Source organism: Ciconia boyciana, chromosome 2, assembly GCF_034638445.1.
Source record: "Ciconia boyciana chromosome 2, ASM3463844v1, whole genome shotgun sequence".
Taxonomy (NCBI): Eukaryota; Metazoa; Chordata; class Aves; order Ciconiiformes; family Ciconiidae; genus Ciconia; species Ciconia boyciana.
The window spans coordinates 82,333,332-82,356,019 of record NC_132935.1 but is presented as its reverse complement, the minus strand read 5'-3'; the positions used below and the strand labels follow the sequence as shown (position 1 = coordinate 82,356,019).

General features: G+C 40.9%; 2 protein-coding genes across 4 annotated transcripts in view; both read right to left on the bottom strand.

The window, feature by feature from the left end:
- The window catches only part of OTULINL (OTU deubiquitinase with linear linkage specificity like), a 28,171-nt gene extending 27,194 nt beyond the window's left edge, over positions 1 to 977 (bottom strand). The window contains exon 1 of the mRNA XM_072853108.1: positions 958 to 977. The gene's annotated coding sequence lies outside the window, so the exon portion shown is untranslated. The remainder of the gene's footprint in view (positions 1 to 957) is intronic.
- Positions 978 to 16,122: 15,145 nt separating this feature from the next.
- TRIO (trio Rho guanine nucleotide exchange factor) overlaps positions 16,123 to 22,688 on the bottom strand; it is a 258,860-nt gene continuing 252,294 nt past the window's right edge. For 2 of the 3 annotated variants that reach the window (XM_072853100.1, XM_072853101.1), the window contains 4 exons: positions 21,996 to 22,074; positions 21,112 to 21,312; positions 20,300 to 20,438; positions 16,123 to 18,786 (listed from right to left, as the gene is read on the bottom strand). In XM_072853100.1, the coding sequence (XP_072709201.1) occupies positions 18,244 to 18,786; positions 20,300 to 20,438; positions 21,112 to 21,312; positions 21,996 to 22,074 (962 nt within the window). In that variant the 3' untranslated portion in view covers positions 16,123 to 18,243. The other variant, XM_072853102.1, reaches the window with a different exon arrangement.

The following is a 22,688-nucleotide window of genomic DNA, read 5'->3' as shown; positions in this document are numbered from 1 at the left end:
GTTATGGGCTGTGCAGAAGGGGAAACATGCTGCTGCAAGGGTTCAGAAAGCTTCAGAAAGTCTGAACTTCCCCAAAATACCTTGGAAAAGAATATTGGGAGCTAGAGGAGGCCTTAGAGTATGCATTCAACGTGCTTCCGCAGAAGTAATGCCTCCCCTGCTTTGCTCCCGAGTAGGCAGCAGCTCCGCGGGGACAAGGGGAGAGCTCCAGGGAGCTCCGACTGCAAGCAGCCTAAGTTTGATTCTCTTCCTCCAGACTTTCTGGTCATGGCATTTTGCACATATTTATGATACTCAGACAAGGCTATGTGCTGATGGCAAACCCCTACTGCTTAGGGATACTTATGATATTTCCTTCCTTTAGGGGAGCATTATGAACTTGCCCGTAACATGAACCTCCAGGTTTTTCTGCAGGTCATGGCATCTCCAAGCTGCAGGCATGACTGTGGCTACCTCCCTCCGCTTGTACCCACACGAGACTGCACAGCAATTACAGCAAAAGCTTATACTGAAAGCCACGCTAAGCAATTATGAAGACATTTTAACCGTCCCTGTTTAAACCCACAAATTAGCAGCAGTAGCAAGTGCCATGTTCTTGCTCCCATCTGCAGGTGAGCAGCAGGATTATAACCACAGCCCAAAGAACGTAAACAATTCAAAAGGAGAGCAAAAATTGTCCGCCGAGACAAAGGCAACAGCATCCCACCCAGTAAAAGTAGGAAACCTGGGTGCAGAACGGTGAGAACTTCACCCTTCAGTTTTTCAAGTCCATTATTAACAGTCAGGAACCATTTCCCTATTTATCATCATTTATTACTACTACTAAGGCCAGGTATAGTTCAATGCATAGATAAAAGTAGTGCCCATGCAGCTATTATCTGCAGCACGGGAGCTTCCTATAGCTGATCACCAGCTTGGTGAGATGCCGAAATGTAGAGCACAGCTCTACGAACTTACCAACACTTCTCTTTGAGTGGTTAATTCTGCTCTGTTTTTCTTGCTCAGTGAACTGGTCTCTGTTCTTACTTGCCTTTCTGTCATGTCGCCTCTGCATCTCCTCTCCCGAGTATCCCCCCCAGATGGATTTCTCTCCCCTGACTTCTCGTGCTGGGCGTAGAAAATGAGTCTCTACAGACTCAGCTCGTCTTCACAGATCAACAAGCTGTGAGAGGATCTGGCTTCCTGTTTCATTTCCGTTAAAGTTTTCAAAGTCACACAGGCTGTGTATGCTTCTCCATATCCAAGCCACAAGAAAAAAAAAATAAATCAAGCATAACTCAGCTATTTATAAAGGCCACATTGCTACCTCCCTCCACATCTTCCAAGTTGTTTGAGGGCTGGAGATTGCAGGGTGACTTTCAAACTGTGCTGTACCACCCATACGTGGTCTCTGTCTTAGTGGTAGTCCTCAGAGAGTCACAGCCTCTTCTTTTCACGTCACGTTTGATTGCGAAGCATTTAACATTACTTATCAATGTGCTTTCTGTAGAAACACTGTGGCCGTGAAGAGGAAACAGGTGGTCCACACAAGCATCCCTTCTCTATTAAGATATGGACCGTGCTATGTAATAGCAAAGCTTACACAGATATGATTAAATCACTTCATAGATACAGGATTTTTAGTAAGAGTAAGCAAAGGGCCCTTGGAGAGATTCTTTCCTTTCCCCTCCTCACTCATCGTTTTAAGTTAAATGAGACCAGTGGTTTCTTTACAGTCTAAGGCTACTAATTGCTTCTTAATTACATGGTAGGAAGATATATCCCAATGCTTGTAGCCTACCAGTTCACTAAATCAAGCCTCCCAGTCTGAAAATACCCACAAGTTCTTATTTCAGAGGCGGAAGCAACCATTTTCCCTGCCAGATTCCTCTTCTGATGACTGTTGCTCCACGTTACAGATGGATTTAAAACAAAATTGCTGGAACTCGAATGGTTACTGACTCATGTTTTCCCTTTCACTGGAATGTTGATTTCCCTTTCTACATCTTTTATTACACTATTTTTGTTAAATTAGTTTTAAAATGCTGTTTCTCCATCATCCTTGGATCAGGAGCATTTGCTTAAAACAATAAAGGAAATTTGGAAAAGTGGGGTTGGGGGAGAACCTAAATATTGTTTGTTGGCACCTCAGGAGCTGAAGGTGAAATCTGCTCTCCCTGCTCCAGTCCAAGGCTTGGGGCCCATGACTGCCAGCCTGCAAACACTTCTTACTTCACCATTTGCTGTGGAGGAAGGAGGAGAGGAACAATGAAGAATTTTCTGTCTTTAAGTGTTCACTTGTGGCCTTTGAATGCTCTCGTGCTACTTATGCTCCATGCCAGTGAGCATCCAGAGGCAGCAAGTGAACACTTGAAGACAGAGAATATATATATATTTGCACATATTTATATGTATGTATGTATGTATTCGTGTTCCATTTCTGTTAGTAGAACAGGATAATTCTGAGAGGGGAAAAACTGCAGGCTGGCTACAGGACCAGTGCATCTCCAAGGGGAGATTTGGAAAGAAAACTAGTAGGAGAGAAGAAAGAAACACTGCACATGCCCTCTTTTGCTTCACTTGCTCAGCACTGTTTGTTTTTTTTTTTAAATAAAGCAAAAAAGCAAGCTGTTTAAATATTTAAACAGTGAAAATTAACTGTCTTCACTGCACTGAATTTCATCATCTTTCATAATCTTAAATTCCTCTGTTGTACTTCCTAATCCATTTTGTCCAGCCAGAAGCAGTTCTGGATGTTTAGCACTGCCTACCCATCCTCTTTTCTTGGAGTTTCCACGCTCTTTAGCCCATATAACGTATTTCTCAACCAAGAATAGATGGTTCACCTGGATAAGTCTTTAATAACTCTTGAGGCTTTATCCAAGCAGGAAAAGCATGGATTACCTCGCTTTCCTGCTGTGCTGGGGCATGAATATTTGCCTGAGCTCTGCATTTCTTCCATAGACCTGTGAGCACCTTTAGAGCATGGTGAAAATGCTGGGACACCTGAACACTCTGTGTGGCAGGGATCTAGGAACTTGGAGGAGTTTTGGAATGTGGTGTCATCTGTGCTCCAACAGGATCAGGCTATAGGCAAAAAAGGGCTCCAAAAGGGAGAAGAGGACAGACCAGGACCTTCTGCACCCCTTCCTTGCAGGAAAGCCTCAGCTGAGCTTTGGAACTGGGCTAAGTTACAAAAAAATACAGGATAAATTCCACACACACACCCCCTGTGCCTTTTTTTGTTAGAAACAACTAAGAGGTTTATGCAGGGTCATGGAGAGAAGAGAAAGACAAACCTAAAATGGAAGATGACAAGTTTGGTGTGCTAGAGGCAGTGACCACCTGGGCTGATATAGTCCACAAACTAAGAATAGCTGTGTTTTACTAAGTAGCTAGTGTTTGCATGCTTGCCTGTTTGCACTCTATCACATTCACAAGCTGACGAGGAAATTTCCTTTGTCCACCCCCACACTTCTGTGGCGGGTGTTATCAGATGGCCTCTCCTACCCGTGACATTCCCTTGTGGTTCTGTGAGATGTAGAAAACGAAGTCTGCATTTGACTTCACCACCACAGCTCAACGAGCTTGCTTCCCTGCTTGCAAATGATAGGAGAGCCCTTGGTCTTCAGCGGCAGTTTGGAAACCCAAACATGACGTGGCACAACATCATCCAGCTATATGAAAGCTTTAAGCACAAATGCTTTAGAGATGCAATGACCGCCTGAGTTTGTCCCAGAGTTGCAGGCAGTTTCATCTCTATTACTGAGCTCTAGAGCCAACTTCTTCCTTTCTTTCTGCTTGATCGCTTTCTATCGGAAGCAGAGTAGGGTTCCAGAGACAAATATCCCCAACTTCCCATTGCATGTTACAGCAGAACAAAAGTGACTACAAGTTGTCCTACCCTCTCGTCTGTTAGCTGGAAGAAAATCACCCTTTTAGGAACAATTATCCTTATCGTTGGCGACTTTCTGCTGCAGCCAAGAGGTTGGGGACAGGAGAGGTGCTGTCCTATGCCGGTGCACAATGAGTTACTTAGTGGGTCAACAGGTTATCCTTTTCCTTCTGAAGACTAATAATGGGACTAGCATCAATACAATCTGCTTTCGGGACAGATTAGGATTTTGGAAGCATCAAGCAAGTGGTTAGTGCAGAGTTGCCTCCTGTGCCTGGGCTTGGGCACAGGAGACCAACATCTTTGGGAAAAGGAATCCCTGTTATAAACTCTGTGACGGGCCTTGCTTTTGGACAATTCCTTGTAAATCAGATACTTCCTACTTGGAATAAGAGTCCGTATTATGGCTTCTTTTTCTTTAGAAATCAACATGCAAAGACTCAGAATTCAGCTGTTTCTCCTTCAGCCTGTAAGACATTACTGCCAGAAGAAACAAGACACGGCCTGTTCATAGGCACTTGCCCTTTTTTTTTTGTCTAGTGTCAGTGCCTGGCTTTGCAACAGGGACTAAATATTTATGTTTCACTGTCAAAAGCGCGTAGCAGCAAATCTAAGTAAGCATTTTAAGACCTGGGTGCTGCGAGTGACTCACTACAGATCTGGAGATCAGAACACCCCCTTCCCTGGGCTTCTCTTCTGAACGAGGGGGAGCGAGCCGCTTTCTGCCACCTCCGCTAAGAACCGCAGCAGTCATCAGCGATGGCTTATTTTGTACCGAAACAGCAAAACAGGATCACTAAGGGGGAGAAAAGAGCTTATTCTTTTTGGAGGAAGAAGTCACCCCAACCCAAAACATCAAATGCCATCAGTGAAAAGAACAAACTTTCTTCAGAGGGAAACTTAGCAACAAGCAGGAAAATGAAACAGATGTAAAAACCGAGGCCAGAAAGAGAAAGCAGTAGCCTGTACACAAAGGAGCAACAGTGCTGATAGAAAAGTCATGGAGAGACAAGGGCTTGAGCATGTACGTGCCCCCTTTCATAAGGCAGCTTATTGATTTAAAGGACTTTTAGATTAATAAAAACAGTAACAGAAGATGTTCCTTTCTGAAAGATACTTTGTGCAGCTGATAGTTTGCTTATTCTGGATTGCAAAGATAAACATCCAGGTTCTATTTGCCATTTTCTTTCCTGCATCTCCTAACAGAATCACCATCCATGCTGACAGCTGAAATTAATATATGTGCTGCTTCACCTAGCAGGTCAAAACAACCTCCTGCTAAGCTAATATATGCTATACTTGTCTATATATTTCAAAACACAGAAGAAAGGATGACATTAATTTCTTTTAATTAGGATACGGGACAGGAATTCAGAGGTTGAATTTCTATTTTTGCAGTTGCCAAAATCTTATGCATCTTCAGCAAATCCTTTCACCACCTGTTAAAAAAGTGGAAAGGAAGTAAGAAGCTTTCACCATCTGTAAAGTGAAGCTTGATGATTAAAATTGAGATGCTGAAAATACCATGGTGATGGAGACTCTTCAGCTGAGTATGCAGCCCCCCTGTGATGACAAGCAGCACTCTCATCTCCCTTTGCAGTCAGCGACAATAAAGACAGAATTCTACTTGCAAGGGATGTTCAGCACCTTCCTCACAAAGGATTCGATGATTTCTTTTTCTGTATTTTTTAATGGATCTTACCCCTTTCGACATTCTGCTATTTAGACTGCAAGTATTAGGATTTCTACTTTTCTGGCAAGTAAATTACATACATTTTATTTAAAAAACAGCCCGTGTTGAGAATGCAAAAATGAAATTTCCTGGCTGTTCCCATCTGGCTTCTTCTCAAATATATACATACACACATTTCCCTGGACCCACCTTCCACCACAGCTTCTTGCATCCATTTTACAGAAGGAAGGTGTGGATTTTGAGTAGCACTAGAAGAACAAAACAGAAGTCTTCCTCCTACGTTCAGGAGGAGGAGGACTGTGTCTTGGATTCTGCCTTTATTTCCTCAAAATTACTTCTAGATTTAATCATATCCTCTGAACAATCTGGATTTACATTACATCAGAATAATGCTACTTTCCGTGGCACTTCAGGATGACAGTTTGAAGATAATCAAAGCTGCCACCAAATTTTTATGGGGAGGTTTTACATTTAAAAGGATCATTAACTATACAATCACATAATTGGATCCTTATGTCACAGGTTTTGTTTGAAATGCTTAAATGGTTTCTACATATGTTAATAAACTTATTTTAGCGCTGAAAGCATAAATGCATGGCAAATTGTCTGGGAGGAGAAATGAAAGGGAGACCACCTAAACTTCCATTTTTGTGAGGGAAGGAATCTGACACGCTAGAGGCACAGCAGGAAACCAATGAGGAACAGAATGTACAACCATTGCTGCTGTTAAGTATAGATCCTCAGCTCCGAGGTGTTGAAGAGCCTTGCTCTTGGGGTCTCTTCTTCTGACAAATGCCTCATGTCCCAAAAACACCTCACCTTCAGGACATTTCAGAAAGTAGAGTCAGATGAGGGTATTCTGCCTCCTTCTCCATCTACTGTAAGCTATTCCAGAAGGTGCTGGAGCACTTTTCTACAGGTCATACAAGCATAATGTTGCTGGATTTTCTTTTTTAAAGGTTTTTTATTAGATCTCACGTAGCTGTCAAATGCACAACTGTATTCTGCCATTAATTGTGTATTACAAGGGAAAAAACCCGAAGCAGACGATTCTTTATGCTTTGCTACGTTTGTTTTTTTCCAAGCGACTCGTAGCAGTCCTTCCTCCACTGACCTTCAAGTATCGCTTGGACACAAAATGTACTAGTATGACTCAAACAGCATGATTACAACAGCATTATGGTAAGGTAAATATCATATAGTTATACTTCCTTCCATTGGCAGTATTTCCAGGAGACAGACTTCATAAAGAGCTACACCCAATAGTAAAATAATTTGTGCTCAATAAACAAATACAGAGAACTGTTATAAAGTCCAACATGGAGCTCAGCCAGAAATGAGCCACTGCTTTTAAGTGGCAATATGTCAGCTGCAAATGAGCAACTCAACAGAAGCTGAGACATTTGTATAGTCAAACTAGCAGGAGGCCTAAAATGCCAAAGTTAAGGCTGCAGATGGTAGTAGGTTTTGCAAACTGAACACCCTGTGTTCATGGACCTATAGTTTTTGAAAGCTTCCCTCCCCCCCAAAGGTAACATTAGATATGTCTTGTTTATGAAATTAATCGAAACATTTCAAAAAACAGCCTAAGTATGGCTGAGGGAATGGCGAATACACCCTAGCCAGCTGCCATACCTCGTATTTTCCTCATTGGAAACAAAGATGGGATTTCATAGTGCAACCTAAGCAGAGACCTCAGCTACCTCCCTGCCTCCATCGCCTAACTGCTGTGATAGACTTGCTAAGCCAAACACCATTGTCACGAACAGTTAAAGCAGTTTTGGCTTTTTATATGGGAGCTCAACAGTGCAAAGTCAGCTGCCTTGCTAAAAATGCCTTGCTAGAAACAGAAAGCTGAGATGTCTGTCACGCTGGCAGAGGTAGGATGTAATGCCTGCTCGGTCACCTCAAAAGGAGGCCAGGACATGCAGTGTGCTTTAAAACACTGCAAGCTGACAACATTAGTACGTGCAGATTTTTATACATAACTTAAGTGCTGGATCTCCATGTGCACAGATTCTTCCCAACAAAACCGCTCTCAACACCTGAGCACTTTGTTTCTAAGACAGGGTACTTTGGACACCAAGCTGAGTCCTTGTGGTGAGTGAGTACATCCCTCCTGCCCATCTAATGTCCATCACCATAACTGAGGATAGGCAGTCAGCAGAAGAGCACGAATTCCCCCACAGCTCTCATTATTTGCCATTTGTGCCTCTTATTTTTCCCGACACAAGTGTTTCTACATCCCCCCTCCCAAGAGCAGCTAGGAAAGACCTTTTTAAGTGTTTCATAATTAGCAAAGAGCCCTTTCACCTTTCCTCCCACAGAGTGGTGTAGGAGAGCCGTAAGTATGCTCAGAAGGGAAGAACTTGGAGAAACACGAGTAGACATCTTGGGACACCAGCTCCAGCAGAGCTCCCCAGAGTGATGCACGGAGCTCTGGGGTTGCATTCTCCAGCAGAAAGATTAGAACAGCAATCCCTGCTAAAGGTAACGCCTTTCAGTGCAACACTGCTCTACAACGAAATAACATCATTTTCACTTCCAGTGGCTGGAGAAATTCTTAAATGTTTTAAAAAAAAAAAGCCTTGATGACAAGAAATAGCTGCAATAAGGCAGGGTGGCAGATGCCCCATGACAGCACCACAGCATGAAAGAGAAATACAACAGCTGTTTATACTTAAGACAACCCACCCTTATACTACTTTGTTATAGAAAATCTCCAACATTTACGCAGAGATGTATTCTTCATCTAATACCCCTTTATCCAATTGGAAAGCTTTTCCCTTGCACCTCTAAAGTACAACAGGGGGGGAAGCTCAAGTAACATGGTAGAAGTTGATACTTCTCTGCCTGACTTGGGCAAAAAGGTCGATGTTTGACGTCAAGCAAACTTAACCATGGAAAATAAAACCCTGCATTACATAGGACAGTAATAGCAAGGCTCTGAGAAAAAAAACCTTTACAACTTCAGCTGCAGCTTTCATGCTATTAGATTCCACAGCATGTGCATGTGGTTTCAATACCTCTTTTTTTAAAAAAAAGCCACTTCAAATGTAAATAGATTATCACAATGGTTGCTTGCTAATACAGGATCTGATGTGTGATAGAAATGTTAAACTAGAAAAGCAAGGTTGCTAGAAAAAATACTCAGGTAATCTGGGAATAGATTTGTAAAGCAGATAAAGTTTCTGTGGAGCACTTAAGTACAGAAACAGTTCACATCTGAACTAATGGAAAAGAGTGTTACCATTTCCTCCTCATTTTTTTAAAACCGACAGATGGTGTTTAGGCCTTGTAAAAGGTTACCCCTCTCAACTCTTGCAGTTGACTAACAGAGAAAAAAATGTTGATTATTTGTCAAACCAAACATTACAGACCCAAGAGGAAGATTCAACTTTAATCAAGTACTTGCACTACTTACCTAACCACTCACAACTGGAAAAGTCACAGCATGCAAACAGAAACAGATGTTTTCTTTCACAAACAAATGCCATCTCTGCCCATCCATAAATCCTTCGGAAGATGAAAAGGAATCATAGTCCTCTAGGCCATGTACTGACTATCCCAGAAAATTCTTACTCAAAGATACTTATAATATCTTTATTAAATACCAAATAAAGATATTTTCCTCTCTCTGAACTTTATCTCTGCAGTCTCTTTGGGATATTAGCTTCCAAGACAAGCAGCAAATACTTCTAGGGGAATGCTTTTAACTTGCACAGTGAATTATTTTGAAGGGATGCCATCTATTCTCAGTATACTCTTATCTTGCCTCCACTAGACCCATTAGCTTATCAGAAATTACTGGAAATACTTTTTAGAGTAAAAATCTTTATCACTATTTTGCATATTTGAACATGTTTCCAAGCCAATCCTCCTCTTTTCCCATCTCCAGGGGTTACCATCCTCTTCAGCATTTCTTCCATCCTGCTCCAAAGATGTTGAAAGTTGGCTGCAATGTCTTTCTCATGGCTGAACTTCTGGATGGCAGTGCACTCTCTAAAGCCAGTCGTGACCTAGTAACAGACAACTTACAACCAGTACAAAGCGGTAGCAAATAGCATTGTATCAGTGTGGAGAGAAAGACGTTTAAGTAAATTAGATATCTGTCGTAAAGTTCCATACCAAAAAGCAGAACATGCACAGGCAGCCATACCATAGTTTCTGTGGGTGCACCATTCTTCCCTTGGTCAGACTCTGAGGGATCAGGGATCAGATGCACAGTTAAAGCCCAGCGTTGTCCATGCCTACTCCTAAGGAGGCTGACATCATTGGCATCCTAGTAAGACATGTACAGTAACCTCCTTTCTGTGTTTGCCTGCCCTCTTTCACTTGTTTCTCTCTGTAGTCTTATTTCTCCCCAGTCTCCATCTGTATTGGCCTCCCCGAGTACATTTTGAATTGCTGGCTGTATTGAATTGGATGTAGCACCCTTGGCTTCTCCAAGACATCAGGCAGAACAAGCTCATGCTGTTACCATGTCATGAGTATCATGAGTAACTCAAATTTGGGAAAAGCTTTAATTTCTTTCCCATGAACTACCACATAATTCAAGTCTGAGGCAGAGCCCTAGGAAACCAGGCTTCCTTTCTTTGTGCATATAAATAATCACCTATGTCTCTCTTCACCACTGCTATATTTCTACTTACAGAGAAAGCAAAGCAAAGGCAAATATCATTTTATGCATGACATTAGTTTGCAACCCCTGATTTCAGAAAAAAAACCACCAAGAATTGTATGTGCAGTCAACATACCTTGAAGAAATCTATACACTTTGTCAACGTACATCTTTTTGCAGTATTTGCAGCTTGCATGCGCTTGACTGCAGCTGCCAACCTTTGTTACAGCACAACATTGTCCACGTGTGCCAACGTAATTTAGCAGTACAGACATTATATCCTTCATTTCCTCACATCTGATGATCCTTCAGAAGTAAGGTAGTTGGAGAAACAGCAACATATAGAGAACATTCTTTTTAACAAGTTCCAGTGAATAAATGACCAGTTTTCTTTTCTCCTGTGAGTGCTTGCATACATGCCCCACACTGTGTGATAAATCCAGGCAACACCATACACGTTTGCACGGTAACTAGTAACTGAATGTGTATCTGAGACTTTTACTGAGCAACAACAGAAGCATCACACATGGAAACTGAAGAACAGTGTAGTGCCTATGTGTAAATGCAACTCCCCAACAATGACTTTGCAAATCAGGACAAGGACATTTTCCACTGCTATTGCCTGAGTTGCAGTGGAGAATGCTCTCAGCAAAGGTAGCGATCTACCTTGACAGTCTTGCTGCAGGTCATGAAACGGCCAGCTAGCCAGTGAGACGACTTCCTCAGGGTCACACCATTACATCATTTAGTTTTGGCAACCACCATGTGTGCAGATTGCCCTGAAAGGCTGGATCTTCTGCAGAACAAAGGACAAAGCTGAAGTTTTGTGTGAGTTCTGAAGCAACTCCCTGACCACAGAAATATGCTAGAGGGAAAAGAAAACAATGACATTAATTTCTTGACTCCTGGCAGAAACAACACACAGCTATTGGCCCAGCATAAGCTCTTAAACAAACCCAGTAAATTACCTGGAAAAAAACAACATTAGAAGGAACAGTTATTAGACCTGAATCTCTCTCATGCTCCTGGAAGAAAAAAAGTTTGTCAAAAGGTGAAGCTGTTACAAGCTCAGATGATTGCCTCATCCATATCATGACCACCAGTGTAATAGGAATTCAGCTAAGATTTTCATACCTAAAAATTTCCTACAGAGTGGGATGAGAGAAAACAGAGAGCCTCTTACGGCAAGCAGATGACTTCCCCAGGGCAAACTTCCAGCTGCTGCCAGCTGCTCTTCAGTATTTGGGAGTAACCCTTGGGATAGCAAGCCCTCGCAGAGACTGAGTTCAGGGTGTGCTGAGTGAATTCCTGTTGCTGACTACTGCCAGGTGAGTCTTCAGGAAGCTTAATGTGAAATTTCTGCAAGTAATCTTTGGAAATACTCCTGATGCATAATTTCAGTGTGGAAACAAACCTCCTGCTTGAGACCCAAGTAAATCCTCTTGTTGAAGCGAGGGTGCTAGCCTTACTAAAATCAGTGTCTGAAATTTAATTTGAAAGTGAAGACTTTCAGCTTAATCAAGTCCAAGGCAGGTTACAATTTCCTCCCTCAGGATGAGAGGAAATGCGTTTGATGGCTCCAGGAGCTGGCAAGAAAACTCCCTCTTGTCAGGACAGACTCCTGTGAAAGGAGTTCTTGAAAAAGTCAGGGGAGCTAGGCTGACTATCTGAGCAGTAAAATGAAGGCCAGCAGTAGTCAGCTTCTATTTTTTTTTTTTAATATAAGAGACTCCACGGTCAGTTCCATCAGAACAATCTCTCCCTAAGGCAATCATACTTACCTCAGCTTCGTAGGCTGAAATAAAGAGGCTGAGAAAATTCAATGATAGAAAATTAATGCTCATGGGGGACGTGCTGAAAGGGGGATCCAAGTTTTACATAAATGAGCATAGGCTTTAAACTGACCATTGCCACTCAACTTGGGAACATGATCTCAGGATTTAATATTCTAAGAAGTATCAGCTCAAAAGAAGTCAAAGCAAGGTGAACATCTAGAATTTTTAGGAAAGGAATAGAGAACAAAGTGCCATTTTGCAACTCTAACTCATGATGCACCTGTATCATGAATATTGTGTGAGATTTGCCCCCTCCCATCACAGAAAATATACAACTTGGAACTAGGGAAGGTTCAGAAAAAGGCAATTAAGATGATAAATAGCTTCCCCATAAGGAATAAATAGACCTGTACTCTTTAGCTTGGTAAACAGATGTCCAAATGAAAATTAAGGTAGAAGACTGTAAAAGCAGAGGTAGGACACAAAAGTTGGGGAGATGAACTGCTCATTGTCTTTTCCAAAACAAAACTTCAGAGACAAAGGAAGATGTCGGTGCGTTCTTCACACAGTATGGAGCTCAACTGCATAACCTGTTGCTACACAAAGTTATGGATATCAATGGTTTATTGAAATTCTAAAACAATAATTAAATATTACATAATCCTCAAAGTACTTTTCTTCCATGAGATGCAAAGACATCATTTTGTCAGGAAGACCATTTAGTATGACAGAGAAGAATACACTGGGGTGGTAATGGACAGAATGTCTTTGGGAGGCTGGAAATTCAGTCAGCAGAGATTAAAGTGCAATCACTCTTTCATCCTTTCTGTAGTTCAATACATCTTCCATCCAAAAAGGATGAATACTTTCCTTGACAAACCCAGAAATTTGGAGCAATGAGAACCAATACACTACCACAGGCATAATGACGGAATCTAAAGCTTCATCCGCTTCAACTGATGCAGTCTCAAGTACCTCATCTACACATTTCCTCAAACAACAAGGATGAAAAGTCCCTCTAGCAGTCAAAAGGACAATGTATGTGTTAAGAAGAAAATGTGTTAAAAAAGCAGCTTTCAGATTACTGCTCATGACAATTAGACAATGAAAACATCATGAGTATCATCTTTCCTGAAGATAGCCCAAAGAGTTCATGTATTAAACCTCGGATGTATCTCTAGCACGTTTCATCATTTTAACCTACAACCAGTGGGGAAAACTGGAAACTTGGTGCTCTTCTCTAATACTAGGGTTCATAATGGCTTCTTTTATTGGAAGGCATACACTGGCTGATGGGAGTTTATTAGCAGGCTTGGTGCTGGCTCTCCTGACACTACTAGGGTAATAGGAGGAGATCAGACTGCTCTCCTCAATAAATCCAACTGCCCCTCCACCCCCATTCCCCTGAAGCTTTTTGGGTAGGGCTAAGGGGAGTGAATTAGAGGAGATGAGAAGTGTTCCTGTTTTGAGGACAAAAGACATCGTGAGAGAAGCATATTCTGCTGTTTCTACACATCAGGCTCTCTGTCCCTGTGACAGGTCAGCAGAATGGGAGATCTCATTCTGGTACTGATGCTCAGTGTTACGACATGGCACGGAGGACCACTGAGTGCATCTGCTTGGGACATGCTGAGGTTACTGCCAGACATGTGAAGCCTGAGGTGCTGGGTATGTGTCTTTGCTTGCCAGGAAGGAGAGAGAACGGTGGGCACCATCACCTCATGCTCTTGCATTATGGTGCACACAGAAAAAGCCTTTTGTCTCGACTGCTTAGGCAGATGTGAATGAGTAAAAAGTACTGGAAGTACAACCTCTACAGATGCAAACCCTATCTGTTACTCTCTAATATAACCTCCATCAAGATTTAATTTCAGAAAAAAAATTCAAAAATTGTTTGCCTGAGGGATAAAGCAGTGGTTCTGACAAAAACACCACAATACCTGGAGCTGGTTTAAACAAATACAGAAACTCAGTCTTACCTGGTTCTACCTACCTCCACTTGCAGCTGAATCCCTATTGCAGAGAAACTAGTAACACACCCACACTGAGTCTATACACACATGGAAAGGGTATATAAAGCTTAGCTTATCTTCTGGACTGGAGCAGACACGGTAACACTCCTTGCACACAAATACACTGCTTTTCGCAGCAAAGATTGGCTGTCCAAATACTTCACTAAATGCCAGCTACTCATAGATTTCACTAACCAGTGGCTGTGAATAAGTATATTCCTGTCTTCATTTCTCTTAGGATTTTGAGAACCATGGGGCTTAACCTCAAGTCAGCCACTGTTTTTCCCCTTTGTTACATTCATTTCTTACTCACCAGCCCCTCTTTTTGATGGAGTCCTACACTGACTGCCTCAGCAGTGGGGTTTTAATGTTTCCTGACAATATCATGCAGTATGTTACATGCAAAGAACATCCCATTATCTTTTCAGGCATCTTCTACTACCAATCAGGTTTGCACAGGTACTGAAATCTTTTCAGGAGGCCAGATGCTTTTGCTGTGTCATTCTGGAGGATCTCTGTTGCACCCTGGCCTGAATATGTTTTTGGATTTGGAAAAAACAATTATTTTTTCTTCTATTCATCAACACATTAATAGGCCCATCTGAGAATGAGGATGACATAGTTAAGTTTTCTCTATACTCACACAAGAGAAAACCCGGTTCTGCCATCCTACTCCTCACGAGCACAGGCAGGTATGCGTTAGGCCTCTGCCCATTAGAAAGACAATGCAGGTTGCTTCCCTGACCATGGAAATATTATCTAGCCAGGCTTTCTGCTAAACAGTTGCACAGTGGTTTTCAAGTTAAGTGGTGTTCATCAAATGTGCAATGGAGAACTCCTGCACTCCCAAACTCCACTTGAAAAGTACTGACACGTGCACTGACAAAGTCTGGCAACCTCTTCTCTTCTTCCTAAACTATCAGTAAGAAGTGATTGGGGAATGTTATCAAAAAGAAACATTTAGACACATTCTTCTCTTGAACCTCCCTGGCTATTCTTCCCCCCTTTCAGCTATATTGACTGCCATTCCCTATGCTCTACAACGGTCCCACATCAGGAACCTCATACCAGCTGCTTTCACCCATGCTTTTGGTTTCCACTCTCTGTGGTGCTGGTTTGTTGTGTGCAGAACAGTCAAGGAGAACTGTGCGCAACTGAGTCCAAGTGGCATTTGCAGCCCTGACTACACAATTTAGCAAAACAAAAGGATCTTACACATACATTATCTCTTCAAAGCATTTGAAGAGATATCCACGTTGACGAGCCCATCATTCAAGCTCTCTTCAGCTGGAAGCTCTTGCACCGAACAGCAGGTTTTAGTGCAAAACTCCACTACATCATAGCTTTCCCAAGTAACAGGGCTCAAAGAGAGGGCCAGAAGCAGTGCACTCTTGTTCACATATGAGTGGAAGAACTTATTTCTGTTACTTAAAACACCTACAAGTACATTATTTCTCTGTATAGCATTTGGGTAACTTCTCCCCACTTGAGTGTATCTTCAGTCAAGAAAAAGTATTTTTGAGAACTCAAGGATACAAACTCTTCCATGGAGCACATTGCCATCTATTTCCCTGTCACAGAAAAAGCTTCCAGTGGCTCATCCTTGGCAGTACATCCTTCCTGAATATTCTCTGTCTCAATGTAAAATGTTTCTCTCAACAGTCTGTCTCAGTAGTAAATTGTGAGGAATAAAGGGACTGTTTCATCACTTGACGGGTAATAGCGGAATAAAGACTGGAAAAAAAAAATCATGTATACAATGCAGCAACAAGCATAAACACTGTATTGTTCCCCGACCTTTCACTTCATTCTGAATTGCAAATAGATTAAAGATAGCAGAAAAAGGGAGAGATAAATATACACAATGAAAAACTTTCCTGCTTCATCCCTTATAGGATGCGAACAGAGTTTAGCTGCAAAACCCATGTAACGGTTGAAAGTAACTTTTCTTCATAATGAATCTGGATTGCCTAAAAGATGTGGGAAATCTGTTCCTCAGTTTAATATTAAACTGAAATATGATCCTTCGGTCTTTAACTGGGAACATCTGGTAGAAAACTCTGCTGGTCAAAATTTACTAGCTAATAAAGACGATAATGAATTTCCACAGAGAGTTATGCATGTTTTATATAAAAGCAATCATGACACTACAAAGCACTCAACACTTAGAGCAAAGGCAAATATTATTTTGTAAGGCATGAAAGATACATCATTGCAATTTAAAATGAATTTTATGGCATTAAAATAATGTACTTTTTTCTTTTTAAATACAGAGCCCAATTAAAATATAACCAAACCTAAACTTTCAAACTTCTTAAAGCAAGAGATCAGACAAATATGTCAAATATGTTTAATTTTTTTCAAAATAACTGATGGCAAAATAAAATATTTACATCACGTCATACTGTGTAAACATGTAACGTCACTGTACAAAGAAATATACATGCAAAATAAAGCAAAAATTTAACTAAAACAATAAAGGAAAATAATACACAAACATAATGATATGAGGTTGGTACGAATACACATCCAGTTTTGAAGTCAGTTGTTTTCTTTTAAAAAGTTTCTGTACAACTTTACAAAAAAACCCCCAAAACCAAAAAAGGAATAAATAGAATACAGTGGAAGCCGCAAAGCTCAAAACTAACCCAAGCTAGGTTATGGCTTAAGACCCATATATCTAACTATTGTGGGATGTCGGCTTGGTTTCTTTAAACACGGCATTTCACACAAACATAGATGACAACACACCCATATGAACTCAGTGATGCACAGAAAACCATCTCTGTCTTTTTAAATAGCTCACGTTAATATTACTTCAACCTTAAAAACAGTTACTAAGACAATTACATTACGTATCAGATTCTCCTCATCTGACCACTACTTTCTGAATGTATTCTTCACCAAAGAGCACGAAATTCATTTGTTCATTTCACAGAAAGAAGTAAACACAGATCTGAAAATTCTAAAAAGTAGTAAGTGTTGAGACTGATTTTGGGAAAGTCAGACTTTGGCATTTTGAATATAATAATAAATTTTAAAAAGTGTCACCCTACTTCTTAACCAGTTTGAGATTTGGGATACGAATCTCTCTCTCTCTTTTTTTTTTGAACAATCCTTAAAACTGTCTAGTCTTGACTAAATTCTACGCTAACCCTCATCTTAAACTAATAATGACAGTGTGGTACAACACACCCGCCCCTGCCCACCCAGAAACCCCAAACACACAAACAAAACCATAAAGCTCGCCGTACTAAGTATGTGCTTTTTCTATATATTTATTACAGTTACAACAGAGGTCCTCATAAATAGTTGCATAAAATGTTAAAGCCACAACATTGCACATGATATGAAAGAAAACAAAATCCCAAATGAGTGCATTTACAGTATCTCATCCTGCTGTATACTGCTTGACAATCGGGTTGGCAAGCTGGGTACCAACCCGAAGTCATTTTCTAAGGGGACAGTGAGTACTGACCCAAACTGAAGACCCGCACAGTGGTATACCATCATTTAGGAAGAAGAGGGAAAAAGGATAAGGGGAGGGGACAAAAAAAAAAAAAATTACAGACCGAAGGCAGGTAACAGTCTATATACAAGTAAGGCCTACATTTTATCAGAGCAAAACGATTCATTCTATTTGTATGCAAAAACTTTGAGGTTGGATGCACTTAAAAGCAGAGTCTGATCTCAGTGCACTGCTACGTGAGATACATACAGGCGAGGCAACTGGAAAGCTCTAGGACTGAGTGAAAACCAGATGTTATAAATGGAGGCCGTATCAATGGGCAGCCATTTTGGTGAGTCTTCTCCAGGCATGATTTCATTTTTGTTTAACACCAGGGCTTTGAACATAGGCATTTCTTCCTTGAATAAATCTTGAAAACGGTAGTTAAGTTCACTTGCAAAATTCAACTCTTGTTTATTAAAAAAACTATTTTTATTTTTTTTGCAGAAACCTGAATAAAATACTGTTACTGTATCGCGCGTGACTGCTTTTTGCAGAGTACAGTGCTATCGTCCTCCACCCCAGTGAAGTCTGCATTGCCAGTCCCCCGTGCCACCCCGCGCGGGTCCCCCTGGAATGCGTTTGCACACGAACATTCGCTAGCAGCTGGTTGGCTCGGGGTTTGCTTTCCTCAAAATTCAAGTCAACAGCTGATTGGCGGGAGGAGTCTATCTCCAGTCTGATTGATTGGCAGGAGGAGTCCATCTCCAGTCTGATTGATTGGCAGGTGAAAGAGAATGAGAGAGAACTTCAAGCAAGGTCAAACTCTTGGCAAGAGCCTGCTCTGTAAGAAGTTTTTAATGCTACGGATGGGTCGAACATCATTCTGGTGTTTTCGCCGCTCAATGAACGAAGTCAGTCTGGATATGTCAATGCTGTCAGCGCTTTTGCTATTCCCCAGCTGCAGCCATTGCTCCTGGAGGGCCAGTGCAGCCGAGGGACGCTTAGCTGGGTCATCCTGAAGTAGGAAGCATACAAAATCTTTGGCCTTCTGGCTAACTCCTTTGAAGTAGTCATCTGGGAAACTAAAGTCTAAGCGGCAAATATTCAGGCAAGTTTCCTCTACACTTTCATCCAGGAAAGGAGAGACGCCACTAAGAAGGACATATGTGAGCACTCCAATGCTCCAAACATCTGAAGTGAGGGAAACAGGATTTCCAAGAATAATTTCAGGAGCTGCAAACTCTGGGTTTCCAAGTAACTGGTGGATATAATACATGGTATTGAGCTGGACTGCGTCTCCAAAGTCAGCCAGTTTTATTGTTGGCTTAGTGGAACTCTGGTCCACCAAAATATTTTCAGGCTAGAAAACATAAAAGCAAAAGTTAAAATGTCTTTTCAAGTCAGTCTAACACACGTTTAACGCTCCAACATTACTGTTTCCCAGCCAGTGCTGTCAGCTCAAGAACATAACAAACAGCTACAAGCTATGAGGATTACTGCCGAAGGCCAGCTCTGCAAAGCTCCTAGGCAGTCCTACCAAGGCTTCCCCCCGACCAACCAGCAGGCAGTCTCTTGCCAACTACAGTATGCAACGAATGTGTTTCAGCTGCTGGCACTATAATTTTTGCAGGAAATATAGTTCTGCCAGATAATACTACAGATGTTCACAATAACAGCTTTGCAAAGTTTCCCAGGAACCTGTGTTTGAGAACTTAAGCTTAAGGAACAGCAATTACAAATAGAGGGTGAATAAAGCAACTGCTCTATTTGCTTTACGACAAAACCCTGGCATTTAAAGATTGGGAGACCCTGTCAGAATTTTCATGATGCTTTCAAAAGAATTCAGCTTTACTTGGTGATTCTTTAATGTAATGCAGCTGTACAGATGGAAGTCAAACACTGTTAATGACACTATAGCAGCAGCAGATCCTGTTGGATGCACATGGCTTCAAAAGAACTGCCCCACGATTGGTGAGCTGAAAGTGGAATTATTTTTATGGTTTTATTTCTGAAGCTACTGCTGCTGTGCCTGTGATCTTAGCAAAATAAGAGTGACTTACCTACAACTAGTTTTTAAGACTGCAAAAAGGACTGGTGAACTCCACAGAGCACTAGAAAACTTTAAATGTTGGGTCTCCATGATACACAGACCAGACTGTTTCTGCTTGGAAAACAGAAGTATGTGGAGGGAAGATGCCATCTCTTTTTGCTTTTTCTCACCATGACCCCTTTTTTCTAAAGAGACCCTGCCTACAAAGATGACTTTTCAATGCCAAAATTCCTTATTATTCAAATACAGGTTGAAAATAAGAGTATAAAGAATAAGTTTGTAATTAATATTCACCTTAAGACCTTCTTATATAGCTTTTCCTACCAGAATGCATCAAATCCTTGTGGCTCAAGTAAAATTCACAGGGCAGAACAGAGGACCAACAGGGACGATTCACACAGATACTACAACCCTCAAAGTGCAATGATGAGAAACAGATTTGCAGGAACAGAGGAAAAGCAGTCTCTTTCACAACAAACTCTACGCTTCTTGAGAAAGAAATGGATTTCTGCTGCAAGTTCCTCAGAAAATAAATAAATAAAAAATAATCAAACAAAACTGTTCCTATCAGCAATTATTTCCAGCAAAAAGGAACACATGTGGCCAGCAAGCTTTAAGGAGAAAGCACAGGGAATTCAAAGTTTCTGCTTTGCTGGCTATGAGTGATCTAAAGCATTTGGGGATGGAGCACCACCCCATACCCTTCTTCATACAGTCTCAAAGCAATTCACAGTTCTATGCTCCAATCTGCCAGTTTCCTAGAAGAGGGAGGGTTTCATGCCTGCAATGGCACACACTACCAGGAATCCCATTCACTCCTCACCTTTAGGTCCAAATGTGCTATTCTGCAGTTGTGAAGATACTGCACAGCTTCCAGAATCTCTCCCAGGTAGAGTCTGATCTTCCCTTCTGTGAGGTTTCCCCATCGCACGACATAGTCTAGAAGGCGACCCTGGTCAGCCCTATTGGAATTACAAGGGTTATATTTTATTTTAATTCAGATATCAGAACTGAAAGGAAAACATACATTTTGAAAGTTATATTAAAAAATGCTTAAGGCAAGTGTCTCTTAAAAACTACAACTGCATCAAGTAATCACCGTTTCTGATGTTTGGCTTGATCATCTGTGAAAATGTTCTATGTCACTTACAGTTGACCTGCACCTACAATTCTGAAGTGGGAGCAGAGGGTGAAGGCAAAGAAAGAAAGGAAGAAATATTGTAATTTTAGCCAGACTTGAAAGACCAGATATGTCCTGCCATAAACTACAGGAATAACCATAGCCTGCAGCACCTAGAAGACAGAGGACTCGTGCATGAAGAGGAGATTTGATATCAAGCTACCAGATCACAATATTCCTAATTCACTTGTATAATGGCTTGACATAAAATAATTTCTGGACCTTCAGACTAAGATAATCACCTACATATCAGTTTAATGTATCAACTTATTTCCTTCTGAGTATATTATTAAACTCAATGTTTTAATAACAGCATTAGACCCCTGCAATCTTTTATTTAGGTGTCTTCAAACTTCTGTGAAACCTTGAAGTTCCTTATTCATAAACCACTATAAAAGACCCAGAAAGTCAGCTGCACAGGTTGTATTTTACAGATAACATTATGGTCCACACACATTTCTAACACTAGTATGTAGTTGGTGGAGGTCTCAAAGGTATCGAGAAGGCCAATGAGCTGGGGATGCTGGAGATTCTGCATGACTCCAAGTTCATGGGTAACCTGGTCTCGCTTCATCAACTTCTTATTCACAAACTTAGTGGCTACTGCTCGCTTGGTTCCCTTCTGGTCACACTTCTTAACGACAGAAAATCTGCCCCTGGAATACAATATTGGAAGGAAAGAATTAACTGAGATGCACTAAGGACATACTTTTACCTTGAAAGATATCCTGAGAGAGATCTAATTTTAGATGTCTAATAAGCTAACCTTACAGAGTAGTTTCTGGACATAAAGAAGAGTTTTAAGTACATGCATCTTCTATAAAATGTGTCTGTATAAATAATTAGCTTCTGACAGAGGTCTGTTTTATCACACTTGCAGAGAACTCAAGTCAGAGTAGCACCCAGCTTTCAAAGGTCATAATTAAGCTGGAGAAATGAATATTCTATGTGACTTATTTTGCATTTTGCTCATTTTCATACTTTTCTGTCTGTAATTTTCATACCCTAAATAAAAAGGTTTAGGAGAGCTTCACTACAGAAGCAGTGTCAGTCACTGTAAGGCATGTTTAAAAAAAAAAAAAAAGACTATGTAGCCTTCCAAAGTATTTGAAAAACACACATCCCTTAAGGTATGATACCACTTCAGCCTAAATACGTTCTGTTTATGCAGTGCCATCTAGTGCTGGTAAGATTTTCTCTTCTTCATCTCTATTTAATCTGATGTAATTCTGGCCTCTTGGGCTCATATGATAAGTATTTTCAAAGATAATTTAATTTTTTGAATGAGAAGTTCATATTTTGACATAGACAACTTTGGAGATCAGCATACAGAACGCACCTGCCAAGCTCAGCCACTTCACTGTAAAGGGAATCAAAGTTGTCTTTCCAGATTACCATGATTCCATCACTTCCAGGACCTAGAAGGAAAAAAAAAAAAAAAAAAAAGAAAAGGGGGAAAAAAAAGAAAAAAAAGGAAAAAAAAAAGAGAGAAAGAGAGAGAAAGACAGTATGGCCAACATTTAATATCGTCAGATCCTCCTCAGAATTGTTGTCATTATAACCAATGGTTATTTCAGATGTTTGCAAAAGGAGAAATATTTGGACTTCATATTGTTTGGGAATAAATTTCAGTAGCAATTTGCCTCAGTCAGACTGGCCCCTATCATCTTTCGCTTGAAGCTGAGTGTGTGCATATTAAAAAGAAACTCACGGCCTCATATTGTCCATCCTCTTGCAGCTCAGAAAGAAAATGATTTCTGTAATTAACTACTTTATTGATGGTTTATAAAGAGTACTACAGCAACAAAAGGTAAAGAGTATTCTGGAGGAGATAATGCACAAGAATTGACTGCAATCAAATGGCAAGTCCTTCAAGTCCAATGGACTGAAAAAGACTTCATAGACTGATGTTGAAACCTTACTTTGTGATACAGCCTTAGAGTTTTCATTTTGCTCTAATGGACTGGGGAAATGATGGGTAGGATGGCTGCAGAAAAACTGGGGCCAGAACTTTGTAAAAGTATTGGTAGAG